The sequence below is a fragment of the Saccostrea cucullata genome, unplaced genomic scaffold (genome assembly GCF_032062105.1).
Source record: "Saccostrea cucullata isolate Sc308-1 unplaced genomic scaffold, CSIRO_AGI_Scuc_v1 ctg530, whole genome shotgun sequence".
NCBI lineage: Eukaryota > Metazoa > Mollusca > Bivalvia > Ostreida > Ostreidae > Saccostrea > Saccostrea cuccullata.
Genome location: NW_026934319.1, coordinates 59,981 through 82,804, shown reverse-complemented (window position 1 = coordinate 82,804; position 22,824 = coordinate 59,981). Strand labels below are relative to the sequence as shown.

At 33.7% G+C, this 22,824-nt stretch overlaps 1 protein-coding gene across 1 annotated transcript in view; it reads right to left on the bottom strand.

Annotated features, from left to right (window-relative positions):
* Positions 1-361: 361 nt before the first annotated feature.
* LOC134240475 (CD109 antigen-like) overlaps positions 362-22,824 on the bottom strand; it is a 55,744-nt gene continuing 33,281 nt past the window's right edge. The window contains exons 11-19 of the mRNA XM_062722558.1: positions 10,968-11,148; positions 10,579-10,793; positions 4,261-4,410; positions 3,261-3,323; positions 3,057-3,169; positions 2,524-2,668; positions 2,312-2,414; positions 642-733; positions 362-373 (exon numbers count right to left, since the gene is read on the bottom strand). Coding sequence (XP_062578542.1) covers positions 362-373; positions 642-733; positions 2,312-2,414; positions 2,524-2,668; positions 3,057-3,169; positions 3,261-3,323; positions 4,261-4,410; positions 10,579-10,793; positions 10,968-11,148 — 1,074 coding nt within the window. The remainder of the gene's footprint in view (positions 374-641; positions 734-2,311; positions 2,415-2,523; positions 2,669-3,056; positions 3,170-3,260; positions 3,324-4,260; positions 4,411-10,578; positions 10,794-10,967; positions 11,149-22,824) is intronic.

Below are 22,824 nucleotides of genomic sequence, written 5' to 3'. Positions count from 1 at the left end.
ATGCAATATATATGTATTTGTACAAGTTTGTAAACATTTCAATGTAGTAAATACACATGTATTTCAACTTTGTTTGTATCATTACCCCACGGTAAAAGGCTGGACGGGGCTAGGTCAAATTTTGACAAAAGAGTAAACAGGAAAATAGTCTCTTGACAACATCTTTCATTATGGACGAGTCGTCAATGCAAAATGTGCTTTGTAACATTAAATTCGGAAATCGAAATGATTTATTTGTTATTTTATTTCTTTCTTTTTTCCTTCAATTATTTTCTGTTCGTATTTCAAGAAATGATAAAAACGTAGTTCAACTTATAACAATTTATTTGATTTTTAATCAATAATGCAGATTTTTTTCATCTCAGCCAAGTTCCTAAAATATATTAAAAATGAATCAGTTACATATTTATTTGAACATATATAAGATACAATATTTATCTCAAACAAAGATCTAGAAATATCCATGATCCAAATTAAAAACATAATACTAATATTTAAGAATTATTAAACACAGACCTACATTGTTATTCAAAGAATGATGCGAATTATCTTGTTAAATACATATATGTTTGAAGTATCTCGCTATTTGTTATGTTCTTTGTCGGATTTACAAGTAAAATACTATATACATATAAACTTACAATTCCCCGGCATATGCTGCAGTGCTTGCAGATATTACACAGGTTCATCTCTTTCAGCTTACCAGACCTATAACTTGAGATCCCATAATTCACTGCAGCATGAATAGAACAAATAAAAATTAAGTATCAAAAGATTTTATGTAAAATTTGCATGCCGTCAATTCAATTTCTAGTACCAGATTTTCTTATCCATTTTTTTTGTCCTTGTCCTTATCCATTTCTTTGTCCTTTTCCAGTACTTTTACAAATACACAACTTTCACTCTCGATTATTTTCATTAATGGACATATTGAATCCGCAAAATACTAGTGGTAATTTTAGTGAAAATTAGTATGAATACTATTAGTTACACAGTCAGTTAGTGACCTAATACGGATTCATACAGTGTGTGAAATGAAAATCCGTATTGGGCGAGGGGAAGCGGGATAAATATTAATACAAGAGGTCCATGGGCCACATCGCTCACCTGAGAAACTTTGGCCATGCTTTTCTTATACAGATATCCCCTTTTTAAAATACCTTTTGTGACTATGCCCTACCCCCAGGGGTCATGATTTGAAAAATTTAGAATCTACACTACCCTTGGATGCTTCCACATAACTTTCAGATTTTCTGGCCCAGTGGTTCTTGAGAAAAAATTTTAAAAGTTTTTCTCTATATATTTCTTTGTAAAACTTGGATTCCCTATTGTGACCCCGCCCTACCCCCGGGAGTCATGATTTTAACAATTTAATATTTTCACTACCCAAGGATACTTTCATAGAAGTTTCAGTTTTCCTTGCCCAGTAGTTCTTGAGAAGAAGATTTTTAAAGTTTATTTCTATACATTTCTATGTAACACTTGGATTCCCTATTGTGGCCCCGCCCTACCCCTGGGGGGTCATAATTTGAACAATTTAGAATCTACACTACCCCAGGATGCTTCCACATAAGTTTCAGCTTTTCTGACTTAGTGGTTTTTAAATGTTTTTTTCCTATATATTTCTATGTAAAATTTGGATTCCCTATTGTGACCCCGCCCTACCCCCGAGGGTCATGATTTAAACAAATTATAATCTACACTACCCTAGGATGCTTCCACATAAGTTTCAGCTTTTCTGGCCTAGTACATGTATGATGTAGTTCTTGAGAAGATTTTTTAATGACCCCACCCTCTTTTTGTATTTTCTTGAATATCTCCCCTTGGATGGAACTTGGGTCTTGATTTTAACAATTTCGATTCCCCTTAACCCAGGAATGCATTGTACCAAGCATGCTTAAAATTATCCCAGTGGTAAATGACAAGAAGTTGAAAATGTGAAAAGTTTACAGACGGACGGACGGACAGACAGACAGACAGCTAGATTGACAAGGGATGATCAGAAAAGCTCATTTGACCTTTCAGCTCAGGTGAGCTAAAAAACGACAGCTGCCTATTGTACATTGTAAATCAGGTGAATTTTAGAAGAATTACACTGAACGAAAAGAAGCTAGTTGTATAATTTTGCACTGTCTTCAATTTCTTTGCTCTTTAACACTGTTTAAGACTTTAAGCTAAATTATTGTGTACAAGACCGAGATAGATATTGCTCATGATCAGTAATCACATTGCATTGCAAATATCCCCTAGGCAAGTATAATTTTCTCTATCTTCAGATTTAAAATAATATTTAGATAAAAATCATTACTACCTGGTTCATAATAATCATACACTGTAATAGGAATCGCTTGTGACTCTGTTACTTTGTCCACTCTGCTAGCTGTTACGTCAAAACACACTTTGCTACCGCGAAGCTTTAAAAAAATAATGTTCACCTTATAGTGAAGTACCTTCAAAATGTCTGATATACATTTAATAGTAGGAGGAAAGGTTCATGTAAGGAAATTTAAATATATATTTTACATTTTTGAAATAGAGCACCACAGCATCAGAGCTTGTCTCTTTGTGTTCGAGACCCCGGGCATTGGTTTTAGTTAGGTCTCCAAGAAACCCACAAGGAACTCCAACCTCTGCAACTACCATGCCATTATCCTTATTGTCCTTCCTCCTGATATTTTATTTTGTAAAATAAAGAAAGAAATGAATGCTTAATCTTTTTTTAAAAAAAATAGATCTTTATCTTTAAAAATAATTATCGTGTACACGAAAGGTAAAAATCTAAAGTCATCACAATCAATATAAGTATTTAGTCTATAGGTGAGGTCAGTATTTCTTCGGATGATTTACAAACACTGTCGTTTTCAATGAAACAAATAAACATGTAATACATTAAAAATATGGGGTAAAAAATGGTTTTTATAATTTTTACAAAAAAAATGAGAAAAACATACAGCTTAATACTTTAACTTAAAGGAGTTAAATGCAAGTTAACAGTTATCATGTTGTAAATTTGCATTTACTTCCACATAGTAAGTTCAAAGCTTACTTGATATTACCTTACACAGACATTTACGGTTATCTTATCGAAGGTTTGCTTTAAAGGGTTGATACTTGTTGTAATATTGAATGCTGAGTCTTCGCTTTTCATCACATTATATTTTACCACTGTCTGAAAGTTACCAATTATGCGAAATTAATATTGATTATTGCTTTTATGAACAAAAACTAATAAGCTACTTTTATGCTACTTCTGTACGTACATCTACCAAAACTAATCCTCTGCCCTGTGTCTTTATTTCCACATTACTTGTGCCTTTGCCCAGCTGAAAATAATTATGTTGAAATATAACTTTTTGATAAGGAATTTGATGTACTCGAAATTTTAGAAGATAAAACTTTCTATTTAAAATCAATTTTTGAAAATGATTTCCTTTTCTAAAAAAAATAAAACAATAAATTCTTGGGAAATAACGCTTCCTTCAAACAGTATCAATTTTAATGAAAAAAAAAGAGTGATTACAAAGTGGACAAGTCTTTGTAAGGTCTCTCCATCAAAGTTACGGGAAAAAATATTATGAGAGTTGGAGCTTGGTATTTTTGGAGATATTTACGAAATCATTAGTAAGAGTAATATCGATACTAATTTTTTTTTCTCATTAAATTGTCAATTTCCAGCTTAGTTTGCCAATGGACTTTCAGTAAGGCGAGGCATTCTCGACGTTACATAATTACATGTATCTTCTGAAATTTACACGGCTTTCCTTCGCTGTTGAAATATACATAGGACAGAAATTCAGATAAATGCATGCCAATTAGTGTATCGAATAACCTGAAAAGAGGTGGAGCTTAAGTCGTCTCATCGTTGTCAACAACAATTTAAAGTTCCTGATGTTATTAGGTTCTTAACAAATAAGAATCTATTAGCGATTTGTGTAGCACAGAGAAGGCCACGCATTACTGAAAGTCCAAACTAAGCTGGAAATGGTCTAAGTGCCGAATTTAGGTAATTTTAGACTCTTTACCAAAAAGTGATGGCGTCTCTATATGAGTGAAAAATTCTCGAGAGGGACGTTAAACGATACAAACAAAAAATCATTGAGGTTTATATTGGAGAGTATTGACCTATTATAAACATCATTTCTAGTACCATAAATTATTTATCAAATATATTATAGATGATAGATATTGATATCGCGAAGCCTATTCGAACAAATTTAAAAATTCGGATCATACTTCCAAAGAAAACAATCTTGAAGTTACCTCCATTCGCTGAATTAGCTGTTTATTTTGTTGTGTGACATGAACAGTTTTTGTTGTTGAGCCACTTTTCACGCTCACTCGTGCGTCCAAAGTTGATTGTTGCAACATGCTGGAAAATCTCGAGAGTGCATGAAGTGATACAACTGTGTCCTAAAACAGTTTATTTGTAATCATGAAATGAACAGTCATTCCTTTTAAACAAAACATGTACCAACAGGTATTTTGTTGTTTTCATTATGAAATAATAAAAAATCTCGTGCTTTTTGATAATCCGGGAGAAAGTCGTATTGAATCGTGAATTTACTAAAAAAAAAAACCCTGTCAATATGGGCTGGAAATGTAAGACAATCAATGCTGCATGTGAAAATAAGAGGCTAATTTTGTAATTTCCACGTGTAAATCGTGCCCATCTTAAGGAAGGTTTTAAAATTTACAGTCATATACATACATGTGATAATTTCTAGACCCAAATACTGTACAGCAGCCTTCAAAATACTGGAATTTGGGCGAAAATACTGTACATTGCTAATTAAAAAACTGTACAAAAATGGTACAGAATATCGACCAAAAAATTAATATAAGGCATTCATTTTTTAATAATAAATTTCAAATCAATGTACATATGCACCACTGCATAACATGTATTATGATTTATCATCATTTCAAGAAACTCTTGAAGATTTTTGAATTTCGGCAATAAACTATGCTAGGCATAATGCTGCACTAATTAAAAATAAGGTATTTAAAGCGAGTGCAGCGAGCGTCACGAAGCGACGCTCGTAACTGTGAGCTTTAACGACAACGCCTGGGCGAAGAGAAAATTCGGACTACTGCACATTCATTTTTTAAAATTTTTTGCCGCAGTAATTTTGACCCACAATGCATCACTTAGCAAAGTTGCGTTCTCGTGAGAATGACGGCAAATGTTCAACAAAAAGTTTACTCGCCTTGATTAAATGGATACATGTAGAAGATAAATTGTAAACGTTTTTCATTAACTTTCAGCACTGTTCAGTTTTTTCTTGGTATTTGTAACTTACAAACGACGTCATGTGACGTCAGAGTCTAGACGCACTAAATGTCACGTGCGGTTTGACGAGCCCGATCTAAATTAAAACAATAGAAGAGTTTGCGCTCGCTCTAACGGTCGTACCGTCAACAAATTAAAAACTGTTTAATTAATGAGTCTGGTCGTCTCCATTCAGTTGCATTCAGTAAATTGTACTAAAAAGCATTTTCTCTTAATCTGTATTCGAATAAACAATATGTTTGCCTCATGGAATAAATTTCGTTTTGCTATCACAAAGTGTGTCCGATCCTTGTGAATGGCGTTTTCTCTTTGAACTGTCATTATTTTTAACAAATTACAGTTTAAAGGTCCTATTAAAAAGCAATCATCCAAACAAAACGCTTTGATATCTATTAATTACGGTGTAATTATCACGGGAATATTTCACACCTTCGTTCATGATGTTTTGTTTAATTAATCAAGCGCAGTAAGTCACGCATAGTTCGAGATTTCCGATGTTGCGCAAGCGGGAATAAAAGAAAAATGGCGGTTTCCGGTAAACATTTCAAAATACGGTACACATTTTCATTTCCCGTGAATTTTGGTGTACCGCCGTGAGCCCGTGAATGGGGTCGAAAATACGTGACATTCTGTGTACCGCCGGTACATATCACATGTATGCATATATGTTTTGCACCATATAAAATATGTATGTCTATGTATAGCTATTCAAATTATATTCGTTAGGGTTTAAGCTTTCCACTCTTGTACAAAAGGTAAAAGTCATGTTCTTCAGAGACTTTTGATATTTGCTTAAATATTTGATCTTTGGTGGACGCTAAGAAGTACGGAAGCACAACAGGGTTGTAACATTTGGGCTGTTTAAAATTAAAACTACGTTTAACGTCACCCGCGCGCGTAGGTTTATGAGAAATTCGTCTTTGAAAAAAACAAACAATTCGGAATTCCGTATGTCTGTTCCGGTTTGGTTCTACAATTAGCGACTGAAATCTGCTTCCCGTAGTGACAGAAAATGTGCTTTGATAAAGGCAGTTGGTTTCTTATTAGGTTACAGACTACTAATTTTACCCCTATTTCATTGACCACTCAAGTAGTTCCAGTTTAAAAATAGAGGTTTTTTCTTAAAAATTCTATGGGGTGTTTATGAAGTAGAATGGGGTTATTTTTGGGCATAAATGGAAAGGAGAGGGTCTGAAAAAAATTATAAAAATGATAATAATGGGAAATTTTGCTTTTTAGTGCGTAGTAGGAAGGGTGTAAAGAGGCCCATATTTACCCTTTCCTCGAAGAGAAAGTGAAAAAAGCAGGGTAGGGGTTATTTGCCAGGCCATAAAAAAACTTGCAGACTATGAATGTTCCTGAGAACTTGGTAAATTTTTAGACTTGAAATGGTCTTACTCTGTGCCAAGTTTCAGGTAAGTTGAGCCGGTGTAATTTTTAAAAATATTTTTTATGTTATAAAGGAATGTGTAGCAAAATAATTGGTAGTCTGTGTCCATTAAAGAAAACTAGTGAATTAAAGAGTTTGGGACCATAAATGTGTAAGTAAAAATAAGATGATTTAATGATTGAAGGTAATGACAAAGTCTAGTTTGTTGATTTTTTTGTCAGTCTTCGAATCACATGTTCAAACTGACAGTGACAGACTCTCAGTTCGTGATTTTATTGGCTGAACCTTTCATTGTATTTTGGAGAGAATCGAAAAAACTTTTTTACTGAGTGGAAAGTGTGTCAAAAACCAAGATTTATATACAGTGAAAATCATTCTAATCTTATTTAATATGTTTCATATTAAAAATATTTCTGTAAAAATGGAAAGGAACAGTAATGAGTAAAGTAATTTATTTCTTCATAATTCATGTACCTACAAATAGCTACAATTTTTGGAAAAGATAATACTTGTCATAACCATTTGAGGAGGGAGAAGCTTACTGAAGATAGGGCCTTTCAAGTGAAGGAGAGTAAGGAAAGAATTTGGGATATCCCAAGACGTGAAGAATCCTCTCTTTAGTGAGGAATTCAAGGTATTAAAGATAATCTAACAGCTATCAGTATGGTTCAGATATTAGTATTCACACTTTCAAAACTTAATGCTAGTAAATCTAGTACTAAGAAAAAATACGACATAATTCAATTTGAGATATTTCAACATGAACAGATTTAAATATTGTCATCAATAATTTTAATTGTAGATATTAATCAACTATTCCCACAAGAAGAAGCATTTGCCTCCAGGGTACCATGGAGGTGTGGCATTAGAAATCCAAAGGACAACCGAGGCCTAGTTAAAAGCCACTTTCCTGCACATTCAGTCTTAGACTACATTGTTTGCTAACAATAGGACTCAAACTGATTTACATAATAAGGAAAAACTCTGCTAGGGAAATTAATCTTAGGTGTCATATCAATTAAATGCTCTTATTACATAATTGTAATGTTTTTAATGTAATGAATAGGTTAATTTGAATAAAGTCACAATTGTTTGAAAATTTTGTTTGTTTATTTTTTTCCTCCCTCCCTCGTAGGTTTTGAATTTAAGATGTGACGTTAAACGTAGAATTAACTTTGAACAGCCTTGTTGAAAGTCATGATTATTTACAAGTATACATTGACATGTAAATATAATATGGATTAACCATTAAGTAATTTAATAGAATATTAACAACAAATCAATACAAATCAACTTAGTGCAAATGTTAATATATGGTATCCTTGGACTTTCAGTAAAGCATGATTCATTGGCATCGGAAGCAAATTGGAAGTTGGGGAGGGTTAAGTTAAAGAGAAAAAAAATTCAACCTGAAAAATAAAAAAAACTGACAAGCAAATAAAAAAGGGGGAATATTTGACCATTGTCCAAACCTGAAAATCCTAAGGGGGGTGTACATGTAGGTTCGAACTTTTTTCTGTACCAATTTTTTTTTCCAAACACTACCACTTACATGTACCTTTTTTTGACCACACTGCAGCGTGCCTGCCTGTTAAAAGATGGGGGAGGGGCTAAACCTACGCCCCAATCTTCAATACCTATATTATGTCTATCTTTGCCAAAAAATGGGGGGGGGGGTTCATTCATTGGTTGCCTTAAGTTAGGGAATTCATATTCATAAGAAAATATCAAGCATATACTGATAAACGTCACAACACATGTCACCTTGAATTATTATAACCCCCGCTTGAAAAGCGGGAGGGTATATAGTAATCGTTAATTCCGTCCGTCCGTCTAGCTGTCCGTCCGTCCGTCTGTTACGCTTTGGGGTACCCATCTCTTATCCGCAACTCCTCTCATACCACTGAATGAAATTTAATGCAACTTTCACAGAATCTTTATTACATATTGCCATTGTGCACCTCTTATTTTACTTTTTGATCCGACACAAATTTTGGGTTTCCCGGCCACAGGAAAACATGGACTTTTTCACCAGTTATAACCATATGGGAGGCAGGGGGTATCATTTAGTGAGCTCATCGCTCACAGTACCTCTAGTTTTTCATAACTATACAGAAAAGGGAAAAAAATGCGACATTGTTGAAACTACTGCTTCAACGTGTTGTTATGGTTTAAGGAAGTATGCCCTAAGCATTCGTATTGTAATGACATAAATTCTTAGTTACTAGTATTATACCCCCCGGTTGAAAAGCGGGAGGGTATATAGTAATCGTTAATTCCGTCCGTCCGTCTGTACGTCTGTTGTCCGTCCGTCCGTCTGTTACGCTTTGGGGTACCCATCTCTTATCCGCAACTCCTCTCATACCACTAAATGAAATTTGATGAAACTTTCACAGAATCTTTATTACATATTGCCATTGTGCACCTCCTATTTTACTTTTTGTTCTGACTCATATTTTGGGTTTCCCGGCTACAGCAAAACATGGACTTTGCCATTATAACTACATAGAGGCGGGGGTATCATTTAGTGAGCTCATCGCTCACATTACCTCTAGTTATACCCGGTGGTAATGAATAGTTCCTCGTTTGAAGGCACTTGCGCTGGAAACCTGGTTTGTATCCTGATAAATTTTAATAGGGCATCAGATACTTTCCAAAACATAGGTTACATAAAAGAATACAGACCAGGTTGCATTAAAAAGGGTGACTGCTTAAAAATTTCCCCCCAAAATTAAACAAATAAATAAAAACTGCCAAAAGTATTGATTGTTTGATGTCTAAGTCGAGTCGGTAAAATTTCAACTGTATTTTGGCGGATGGATATTGCTAAGGTATGCTTTTATTTTGAAAGAAGTTCCACTAACGCTGTATGAAATACTTTGAAATTAACATTTTATCATTAAATTCCTTGTAATTGTATTTTTTATTGAGTTAATAAGAGGGGTTATTTTAACCTATAAGCGATGATCTACATTGTACCGTTTTTGAATGCCTTCCTATTAGAAAAGTCAGAATTGAAGGTCATCGATTATTTCAATTAAAATGGCTGTGATTTAAAATGTTTTGAAACTCGATATAGATCTAGAAATCTATAGTCACACAACCTACCTACACTGTATTTGTTCCTAGTAGTCCCTAACCCATCTACCGTCTTTCGCCGTCGAAAATTGGACGTTTCCAATTTAACTTGTACAGAGATTGTCATATTTTGAGTGCAATTATGGTATAGGATCAAATCATTTTTTCGGGCTGATGAATTTACGAAGGAAGAGAATTTAAAATTTATACTGTAAGATTTTTTTCATTCACGTGTAAAATATACAGAAGAATTAATATTTATCTATTAGAAGATCCTACAAACTCTGACGGGTGTAACAAGGAACCAATGAGGGCGCTTCTTACTGTAAGAAGGAAGGGCTAAATGTCAATCAACCAGGTGATTTGAGAAACTATTATAGGTCACCAGACAGACTACGTGTCGAGATCGTCATGCCGTACGAAAAGTCCAAAGTGATGGACACACCATCACTAAATCAGTAGAATGTCTTCCGTTTGAAAAAGGTACAGGTAAATTGTATTGACAGTGTATCTGTTTTATCTCTGAGTCTGACCAAACTGGTCATGCACCAGACAGACTACGTGTCGAGATCGTCATGCCGTACGAAAAGTCCAAAGTGATGGACACCCCATCACTAAATCAGTAGAATGTCTTCCGTTGGAAAAAGGTACAGGTAAATTATATTGATAGTGTATCTGTTTTATCTCTGAGTCTGACCAAACTTTTCGTTAAAGTTGACGAGTGAGAGCGCATAATATATATTAATCAACAAAATACGTACACCGATGAATTACAGAAATTATTGTAATCTGTGACGTTAACTCTCGACACATGAAATACCTGTGTTGAAGTAAACCCTCCTTCAGGGTTTCTTTGGGAAACAAGCCACTTAAGTATTTTCATTCCTTCTGTAACATCCCTTCTCTCAGTAAGATACAATAGAGCATATGCAGACGTTTCGATGTCAATTGGTCTTGCTCTAGGGTTTGGAGAATGCCAACTAAGTTTCTGTTTGTACATCTTGTTTCCATTGTCTTGCCAAAACAGATACCCGCCTGAACAAATAATTATATGACGTTCTTAGTTTCTTCAAATTGAATTAAAACATATATTTTTTAACAGAATGTACATGTACTTTAATAATAAATATATGATGTAACGTATATTAATTACAATTAACAATATTGAAATTTAGTGTAATAATATCCTATGCATAATAAATCAATGACCTGATGTTTTTGATCTTCTCTTTAAGGTAGAGTACAACTGTCTCGCTTTTCTGCTGTATCCGGCCTTTTGTAGAACATAGCTCGTGATAGCCATTGCATGATTACTGTTTTGTAAATCTCGGATAACGCTGGACCTGGTTAAGTATTGCACTGCCTTTCTTTCTGCAATCCCTATTTTTTGCTGTATATTTATGAAAAATTAAATTTCATTAAAAAAATCCTTATACATAAATATGTTGCAGCATCCAGTAAATGTTTCAACTAGCCCCTATCCTTACTCCCTACAAAAACACAATCTACTGGGAAGGAGATACTTAACATGCATTCTCTGTAAGCACCAAAAAATTTACTATAGGGCTTGGAAACGACATATCTCCGATTTTGATGAAATTTGCACCACAGGTGCACCTTGGTACAAAACCAGTATATATGGTGTTAGAAGTTTCCCACGTGCACCCGGTTGCCATGGAGACGGATCCATTGAATTTGGCCATTTTCGGCCATTTCTAACCAAACAAAAACATGATAATTGAGGAAATACGAATGCATTTTTATCTTTATGTAATGAACTCAAATATAAATCTTTGTATCATAAGAAAACATCAACTGTTAAAGAATACAGGGCATATAACCAGTTATTCCAGAATTGACTCCACTCCTAGAAAACGGTTCTGCAAAATAGCATAGTTTTTCAAAATGTGAAAAATGGAAAATTTGGCATTTTTTGAGAAATTTAAGGTTAAATAAAAAAAATTGTCTACGGAAATTTTTCAAATCATATGCGTGTCGTCAAACGTCAGTATTTGTAGTGTCCCCTCATGAAAAAATTGGAGTGGGATCTCAATGCTATTTTTAGTAACATGTATCTTAAAATAGACATATTTCAGAAAAATCTAAAAAATGAAATTTGGGCAGAGTTGAAGATGCCATTGCTAGGTAATAATGAAATATACTGTAAAAGTCAATATGCTAATGTCAGAGACTGGACACCAATAACTACCATGCATATTTTTTTCAGGGATTTCCGTTTTCTATTTATAGATTCAAATGCCTAAATATAGACATGTCTCATAAAATGATGAAAATGTCAATTTTCCATCATTTTGAAGCTCCACTGAATCATAAATAATGAAAATATGAATCTCTCCAATATTTCATCAATAAGAACAAGGAATAGTATAATATCTCACAAATTTTTGAGGACAGGCTCTCATCTCTATAAATAGTACAAATGTCTAAAAATAGACACATATGAAATTAACGGTTTAATGTTGATTTTCCACTAATTCTCAAATTAGAGATGGGAAATTTACCAACTTACTGTCATTAACTGTAACTGATATTATGTGACTGACAAGAACAAAAGAACATTCAATGGAATGCAGCATGATAAGCAGAGGTTTCCATTTCTATTTATAGTAACACATGTTTAAAAATAGATGTAATGCAAAATATCGGGAAAAGCCGTTTTTGTACTTTTTTCTAAAATTTTGGATGAATAATTGCTGAATATCTGTTTTTAAGTGCTATTGGCATATGGTGACCAACAAGTAAAAGAAAGCCTTATATCAAATACAAAATTAGAAGCAGTGGTTTCCATTTCTATTTATAGTAACACATGTTTAGAAATAGACGTACTGCAAAACATCAGAAAAATGTAGTTTTTTGTACTTTCTTCTCACATTTTGGATGAACAATTGCAGACTATATAAAATTCATTTCGTTGTTTACTTGCTAAAAATACTCATAGATCACGTGACTAGGTAACTATAAATACATTGGGTCATACGCATTCTTTATCGACTCTCGCTATAACCTCGATTCACGTATATTCACGCCAAATAATGAAATTTCACGAAAAAGATTTATTGTCTGTCGAAATACTGATTTATGCATGTTTAGTTGACTGAAGAATATGTGTAAATAAAGATCATAAATTTGATTGACAATTGATTAAAGGTTATAGCGAGTAGCACTCCTAAAATGGTCTTTCTTGTTATTACTTAGAATAGAATTAATTTATATTCGGACGAACAAAGTGAGGGAGAATATAAATATGTTTTAACTGCTACTGGCATATGGTGACCAACAAGTAAAAGAAAGCATATACAGAATGAGAAACAGAGGTTTCCATTTCTATTTATAGTAACTCATGTTTAAAAATAGACGTACTGCAAAATATCGGGAAAATGTTGTTTTTTGTACTTTTTTCTAAATTTTGGATGAATAATTGCTGACTGTTTTTTTTTAACTGCTATTGGCATATAGTGACCAACAAGTAAACGAAAGCATATACGAAATACAGAATGAGAAGCAGAGGTTTCCATTTCTATTTATAGTAACATGAGTTTAAAAATAGGCATACTGTAAACTATCGGAAAATGTAGTTTTTTGTACTTTTTTTCTTACATTTTGGATGAGCAATTGCAGACAATATGTTTTTTACTGCTATTGGCATTCAGTGACCAACAAGTAAAAGAAAGCATATATGAAATACAGAATGAGAAGCAGAGGTTTCCATTTCTATTTATAGTAACACATGTTTGAAAATAGACATGCTGCAAATTCTAGAGAAAATGTAGACTTCCGCACTTTTTTCTAACATCAGGGATGGTCAAAGTGCAGACAAATGGCTTTTATTTGTTATTGACAGAATGTGACTAATGTTTAAGGGTATTTTTACATTTCTGCCTACAGTAACACATATTTATAAATAATCAGGAAAATAAAGAATCTTTCGTTTTTCGCAAATTAGGGATATGAAATTTGCAGACAAACTTTCATTAGCTGTAACTGACATGGCTAATTGTATTCGGCGCTCCATCGTGTCCACCTCAATCCAGTACATGTATCATAAAAGTATGTTCTCCCTGCATTAAAACATTAAAACACTAAATTCAATCGGGCTCGACAGCCCGAGCCCGATTGGATTTTTTTGTTAGGTGGATCCAGAAAATTTTCCCTAGGAGGCGTTGGCACAAATCACTATGTCAGTTTAAACTAGAACTGTCCAAACGGGACTAAGTACCCCCGCTTGGTTTTTCAGAGTTGCTAAATCATGAATATTTAATGGATCTAAAAGAAGAGAGAAATGCTAAAACATTTTTAATGCAAATGTAATTGCTCATAATATTTACATAAATGAAATGAAAGCGCATCCTAATAAAAAAAAAAACCCAGACTAAATATATGGACCAGACACAAATTATGAACTTTTTCTATCAGTGACCTTGACCTTGCATTAATGACCTTGGATCAAAGTCATGACAGAAAATCAGGTAATAATCAATGTTTGAGTGAAGTAGTAGATTCAGGTTTAGCCATAAAAAAGATATGGACCAGACACAAATAACAAAAATTCTCTTCAAGTGACCTTGAACTTCCCCAAATGACCTTGTGTCAAGGTCATGACACACTCTTAGGTCATGAGCAATCTTTGTGTGAAATGAGAACCTACCAAGTTCATCCATAAGAAAGATATGGAGCGGACACGAATTATGAAATTTTTCTTCAAAGACCTTGAACTTCCCAAAATGACCTTGGTTCAAGGTCATGACACACCCTTAAGTCATGGGCAGTCTTTGTGTGAAATGAGAACATACCAAGTTATCCATAAGAAAGATATGGACTGGACAGGAATTATGAAATTTTTTTAGTGACCTTGAACTTTCCTAAATGACCTTGGGTCGAGGTCATGACACAATCTTAGGTCATGGGAAATCTTTGTGTGAAATAAAGAACATGCCAAGTTTATCTGTAAGAAAGATGTGGACCGGACACGAATTAAATTTTTTTCAATGACCTTTAACTTCCCCAAATGTCCTTGGACTGAGGTCATGACACACTCTTAGGTCATGGGCAATCTTTGTGTGGATTGAGAACCTACCAAGTTTATCCATAAGAAAGATATGGACCGAACACGAATTATGAAATTTTTCTTCCAGTGACCACGAATTTTTCCAAATGACCTTGGGTCAAGATCATGACACACTCTTACGACATGGGCAATCTTTGTGTGAAATAGGAACCTGCCAAGTTTATCCATAAGAAAGAGCTGGACCGGACACGAATTATGAAAATTTTCTTCCAGTGACCTTGAAGTTCCCCATATGACCTTGGGTCAAGGTCATGACACACCCTTAGTTCATGGGCAATCTTTGTGTGGAGGAGTAAATTCTATTGTTCCTCATTAAGGAAGATATGGACCGGACACTTTTGCACAGACAGATGGACAGATGGACAGTTAGACAGACGGACAAACTTCGTTTGGGAGGATATAATAAAGTTGAATCTTCCAGGGATCGAGATCCCCTTTGATCCATGCATGCCTTACCACAATTTGTTCAAAAGTAATCCGAAATTTGCCCAAATTTTTTGAGTTGGCTTACTTTCGATTTCTCTCTCTCTCTATACATGCATGTATATATTTCTCTAGACTTTAACTAAAGCATTTTAAAAATATTTGTTGTTTTGGTTTTTATAAATTTATTTTACGTATAAACATACATGTAGGTGTTGGAACCGGGGGGGTGGGGGGGTGTTCAAAGAGAGACATCATATAGGTAATAAACATTGGGGAGTAGATTTACCCCCCCCTTTCAGCAGGCATGTTGCAGTGTAGTCGAATAAGGGTAAGTGGTAGTGTTTGAAAGAAAAAGAAGTTCAATCCCCCTCCCATGAAATAGGATTTCATGTTTGAACCCCCCTCTTCACTTTTAATTTGCTTCCGACACGAATGTAACAAATTAAAAATTCACCAGTATTTTGTTATGACATTAGAGTTTTATCTCCTTTTTAAAGACTTGATTTCATGTCAATAAGCTGTCATACATTGGTATCAGGGTTTGAAAAAGATTCCTTGTTACGTTTTAAAATGTTAATACTACTAAAAATTAACTTGTCTTTATGAGAGGATGGGGAGTAACTTTAGTCACAGAAATGGTTTTGCTTTTACATGTAATAGGCGTTTAAACAAACTAATATTGGTCAGAAATATAAATTATTAGCTTAGTGAAAAATCGAACAGAGGAAAGGTATTATTCCTTCATTCAAGGATACTTTGCGACAAGTTAAATTGAAATTAACCCAGTGGTTCTTGATAAAATGAAAATATAAAAAGTTTACAATGAGAACGACAACGACTGACAAGGGACACATGATCATTAAAGCTCACTTGAGCCTTTATTTTAAAACGTGTTACTATAAATAGAAATGGAAACCCACCTTATTATGCATTTCGGTTACTGCTCTCTTGTACGTGTCTGTTACATTATGTCAGTTACAGCTAATAAAGGTTGGCTGCAATTTCCTATCCCAATTTGAGAAAATAGAATGATTCTACATTTTCTTGATTAATTGCTGAATGTCTATCTATAACTATACGTTAGTATAGGTAGAATTGGAAAAATACCCTTACACATTATTCTTATACTTTTTTGCTAAACCTTTTTCATACTCGTTAGTCAACTTCCGTCAGTATCAAATATCAGCCGTTTGTCTGCACATTGTCCATTCCTGATGTTAAAAAAATGCAAAAGTCTATATTTTCTCGAGAATTTACTGTATGTCTATTTTCAAACATGTGTTACTATAAATAGAAATGGAAACTTATGCTTCTCATTCTGTATTTCACATATGCTTTCTTTTACTTGTTGGTCACCATATGCCAATAGCAGTTAAAAAGATATAGTCTACAATTGTTCATCCAAAATGTGAGAAAAAAGTACAGGTGTACAAAAAACTACATTTTTCCGATATTTTGCAGTACGTCTATTTTCAAACATGTGTTACTATAAATAGATATGGAAACCACTGCTTCTCATTTTGTATTTGATATGAGGCTTTCTTTTACTTGTTGGTCACCATATGCCAATAGCACTTAAAACAGATAGTCAGCAATTATTCATCCAAAATTTTAGAAAAAAGTACAAAAAACGACTTTTCCCGATATTTTGCATTACGTCTATTTTTAAACATGTGTTACTATAAATAGAAATGGAAACCTCTGCTTATCATGCTGCATTCCATTGAATGTTCTTTTGTTCTTGTCAGTCACATAATATCAGTTACAGTTAATGACAGTAAGTCGGTAAATTTCCTATCCCTAATTTGAGAATTAGTGGAAAATCAACATTAAACCGTTAATTTCATTATGTGTCTATTTTTAGACATTTATACTATTTATATAGATGAGAGCCTGTCCTCAATAATTTGTGAGATATTATACTATTCCTCGTTCTTATTGATGAAATATTGGAGAGATCCATATTTTCATTATTTATGATTCAGTGGAGCTTCAAAATGATGGAAAATTGACATTTTTCATCATTTTATGAGACATGTCTATATTTAGGCATTTGAAGCTATAAATAGAAAACGGAAATCCCTGAAAAAAATATGCATGGTAGTTATTGGTGTCCAGTCTCTGACATTAGCATATTGACTTTTACAGTATTTTTCGTAATTACCTAGCAATGGCATCTTAAACTCTACCCAAATTTCATTTTTAGATTTTTCTGAAATATGTCTATTTTTAGATACATGTTACTAAAAATAGCATTGAGATCCCACTCCGATTTTTTCATGAGGGGACACTACTAATACTGACGTTTGACGACACGCATATGATTTGAAAAATTTCCGTAGACAATTTTTTTTATTTAACCTTAAATTTCTCAAAAAATGCCAAATTTTCCATTTTTCACATTTTGAAAAACTATGCTATTTTGCAGAACCGTTTTCTAAGAGTGGGGTCAATTCTGGAATAACTGGTTATATGCCCTGTATTCTTTAACAGTTGATGTTTTCTTATGATACAAAGATTTATATTTGAGTTCACTACATAAAGATAAAAATGCATTCATATTTCCTCAATTATCATGTTTTTGTTTGGTCAAAAATGGCCGAAAATGGCCAAATTCAATGGATCCGTCTCCATGGCAACCGGGTGCACGTGGGAAACTTCTAACACCATATTTGCTGGTTTTGTACCAAGGTGCACCTGTGGTGCAAATTTAATCAAAATCGGAGATATGACGTTTCCAAGATTTTTTGGTGCTTACAGAGAATGCATGTTAAGACTTATTAAAACAGAAGTCTCTATTTATTTGTACTTATATCAAGGAAGGGAAAAGTAGCTGTTGAGACTTGAAACTTTACAACAGCAATGAATAGAATAATTATCCTTGATTAAGTCTCTTTTTGTGGCAAGATATTGCAATAAGTCTACAACTGTAGGAGTAGCTTTTAATAAATTTTAACAGTATTTGCAACTTTAGTTACCATGACAATATCATTCATCAAAATAAAAAAAAGTTTTTAACGAAACCAATAAAAACAATTATATGTATCTCAGTGTAGTCTCCTTGCGTGTCAAATTATATTATTATTAGAGTAAAACTGTTTTTGAATAGAATTTTGACAGTATTTTACAGAAATTTTTATTTTTTGTAACCACGGCAACTTTGTTCATCGAAATCAAAAACCGATATACAGAAATATGCATCTTGGTGTAGTCTAGTTGTGTGTAAAGTTATATTGAAAACTGATTCTGGAGTAGCATTTTTAAAAGTATTTCACAGAAATATCTGACTGTGTAGTTACCACGGCAACACCGTTCATCGAAATCAAAACCGATAGACAGAAATATGTATCTTGGTGTAGTCTACTTGTGTGCCAAGTTATATTGAAATCCGACCAAAACTGTTTTTTGGAGTAGCATTTTTAAAGTATTTCACCGAAATTTCTATGTTTATTTAACATAGCAACACCGTTCATCAAAATCAAAAGTGATATACAGAAATGTGTATCTTGGTGTAGTCTACTTGTGTACCAAGTTATACTGAAATCAGACCAAAACTGTTTCTGGAGTAGCATTTTTAAAGTATTTCACAAAAAATGTCTGTTTAGTTACCATAGCAACACCGTTCATCGATATCAAAACCGATATACAGAAATGTGTATCTTGGTGCAGTCTACTTGTGTGCCAAGTTATATTGAAATCAAACCAAAACTGTTTTTGGAGTAGCATTTTTAAAGTATTTCACAAAAAGTTCTATGCTAAGTTACCAAACAACACCGTTCATCAAAATGAAAACCGAAAATTATGCAGAAATATGTATCTTGGTGCAGTCTACTTGTGTGCCAAGTTATATTGAAATCAGACAAAAACTGTTTTTGGAGTAGCATTTTTAGCTCACCTGAGCCGAAGGCTCAAGTGAGCTTTTCTGATCAAAATTTGTCCGTCGTCTGTCGTTGTCGTAGTCGTTGTCGTCGTCATTAACTTTTAACATTTTCATCTTCTTCTCAAGAACTACTGGGCCAATTTCAACCAAACTTGCCACAAAGTATCCTTAGGTGAAGGGGATTCAAGTTTGTTCAAATGAAGGGCCACGCCCTTATCCAAGGGGAGATAATTATGAATTAGTGAAAAAAAAATGAAACTCATGTGGAAGCATCCTCAGGTAGTGTAGATTCAAATTTGTTCAAATCATGACCCCCGGGGGTAGGGTAGGGTCACAATGGCCGATCAAAGTTTTACATAGGAGAATATAGAGAAAATCCTTAAAAATCTTCTTCTCAAGAACCACTGGGCCAGGAAAGATGAAACTCATGTGAAAGCATCCTCAGGTAGCATAAATTCAAGTTTGTACAAATCATGATCCCCAGGGGTAGGAGGAGGCCACAATGGCTGATCAAAGTTTTACACAGGAATTTATAGGAAAATCTTATTCTCAAGTACTTCAAAGCAATGATTAGTGATAGTATAGGAAGAAAATGATTTTAAAAAATCTTTTTATCAAGAACAGCAAAGTTATATGCTGTATTAATATGAAGGCATTCTAAAGTACTATTAAATTCAAGCTCACTTACCCCCCCCCCCTTTAAAGAAAACTTTTCAGTTCTGATCTGATTTTTGTTTTTTCCTAGCCGATTTGCTCAGGTGAGCGATGTGGCCCCTGGGCCTCTTGTTAAAGTATATCACAGAAATTTTTATGTTTAGTTACCACGTACGGCAACACCGTTCATCGAAATCAAAAACTGATACAGAGAAATATGTATCTTAGTGTTGTCTACTAGTGTGCCAAGTTATATTGAAATCAGACCAAAACTGTGTTTGGAGTAGCATTTTAAAAGTATTTCACAGAAATTTCTATTTTTAGTAACCACGGCATCTACGTTCATAGAAATCAAAAACTGATACATAAAATTATGTATCTTAATGTAGTCTACTTGTGTACTAAGTTATATTGAAATCACACCAAATCTGAAGGAGGAGTACAGCATTTTGAAAAATTGTTTACAGACAGACAGACAGACAGACGGACAGACAGCTAGACGGACGGACGCCGGAAGCATTACTATCGCATAAGCTCTTCTGGTCTCTGACCAGTACAGCTAAATCAAATTAGTACTGAAAGCACTCATGAGAGTTGAACATGGTGTAAAATAAAATCTTTGATTGGGAGTTTAAGTGAGTGAACAGTATTATTATATCAAATACAGACAACTATTTCAGATTTTTTTGAGTTGCAACAATCTTAAGAAAGACATTCAGAGACATTGAATGGCAAAAAATGCATGGGCCATCATGCTTGCCTGCCCACATTAGTCCTTTTTATACCCCCTGCTTGAAAAGCGGGAGGGTATTTATTAATCGGGATTTCCGTTCATCTGTTTGTTACGCTTTAGGTATACCCATCTCTTATCCGCAACTCCTCTTACAACACTGAACGAAATTTCCATAGAATTTTTATTACATATTGCCGTTGTGCACCTTCTATTACTTTTTCATCCAACACATATTTTGGGTTTCCCATTGCAAAACATGGACACTGGATCATTTATATAATTCACTGCTCACAGTCTTCAAATTTGTAAAATATATTATTACTTTGCACCTTTACCCATGTGTTATGAAAATTTCAGTTTCGCAGGAATATTATCAATGTTGATAAAATATGTATTTTAACACAGCATCTTTTTAAGACCTAACAGGTTTGTTATATAAAACTTCTCTGTGAATATAAATGTATATCAATTAATATTACACGAACATTATACATTATACATCAATTACACGAACATTATACATTACGTCAGAACTTAATCTTTTTTAGTATTGTGAAAAAAAAACGAATACCAAGTTAAAAACAAATATTTAATGACCAAACATGAAAACAGTGGTATATGTGAGAGTTTGTGTGCGTACACATTATCTGGTATGTAAATGAGGTTTTCCTTTTATTGAAAAAATATACTTCATTTTGTTATTTTTAATCGCGATTTTACGAAAACATCGGTGTCCGTTTTTAGTTTTAACATTTATAAGAGAGTACTAGATGTACCGCTTTTGGCAAGTGATATTGCTGATTTAGTAATAAATATGCATGTTTCCTAAAGTTTTTATGCATTAATGAATTCATTTAAACCAAGAAAATGTTTATGAAAAGTTTGAATAAATTCTGTGCACCAGTAAAAAAGAAATTGCTAAAAATCCGGAACCGTCGGGCGTCGGGAAGACTAGATTTACCGCTTTCCGACAGTATGTAGAGTTGTCGTTCGTATCTCTTTCAGTGCATGACGCTATATACTAACAAGTTTATCTTTTAAAAAGATAGGTGAGCTAGCGCCGTAGCAATTTTTAAACACAGAAAGGAAGATCCGTGATCAATTGATTTATTTTGCTGAATTCTTTGATATTTATTGAGGCTGGAGAGTGATAAAGTTATTTTTGTTTTGTGAAGGTATCCATTTTATAGACACATAGGTAAAGAAACAAGGGGTGGGTGGGGTTGACCTATTGGAGTTTTGGCGCAACGGAACATATAAGACCTTTACTGGAGAGAGGGGGGGCTCTATATAATATGAAGAAGATGCCGATTGAGACATTGCATGTATGGGCTGATTTAAAGAAGAGAATTTCTTGGAAATTTAGCAAAGAAAATACATGGGAGTTGAAAGGAATATAGAATTAACTCAAAGTGTATGTTGTGTAAAGAGTCCAGAGAGTTTGGAACGCATATGAAGTACCTTAATTGGTCCTTTGGGCCATCTTTGTCAAGATATGTTAGGTTAAAAGCTATACACATCAGAATTTTTTTAACACAAATAGTTGATTTATTCATTATTTTTAGTGTAAATTCTTGCTTCTGTTTCTGGAATTTATAAGATTGACTGAATTGACCAATCAGAAATTAAAATCTATCTTTGGTTGTGCTTAGATGTTAAAAAAAAAAAAAAAAAAAAAAAAAAAAAACTCCCTTGTCATTGTTTAGAACATTCAGTTATGTCTGGGGCTTTTCCGTCAGCAAAAAAAACCCCAGAATTTGAAATATTATAAATATGAAGTTATCTTTAAAGTGTAAGCTACACAATAAATAAACAATTATTTCATGCTACAACATGATACAACGAAATTGTTAGCGTACGGTCTATCTGTAGTAGTTTTCACAGTTTTCCCAGAATGCACGGCCATGGCGGCCAAGCATGCGTATTCAAGGAATTTGGACTAACGTAGTTGCTAGCGCTCGAGAGCGCTAGCAATCAAAGTACTGAGACAGTCCTGGTGGGGTCAAAATAATCTTCATGCTAGGTTTCACAAATATGATTTTTTTTTTACGAGTTTTAATTACAACTTAATTTTTCATTAACATACTAAAACAAAACGGTGAATAATATACATTCACATTTTTCATTTAATTTAAAGCAGAAATTTTAATAGTTGCTCTGTCTGGGAAACCTCTATGAACTGCTCCGAATTTCATCGGGTACAAATTAATATTTCTCCCGGAGTAAACAATGGATGATGCGTCCGCAGTCATCATAATACGCAGGATAGTACTTCATTTACCAGTGT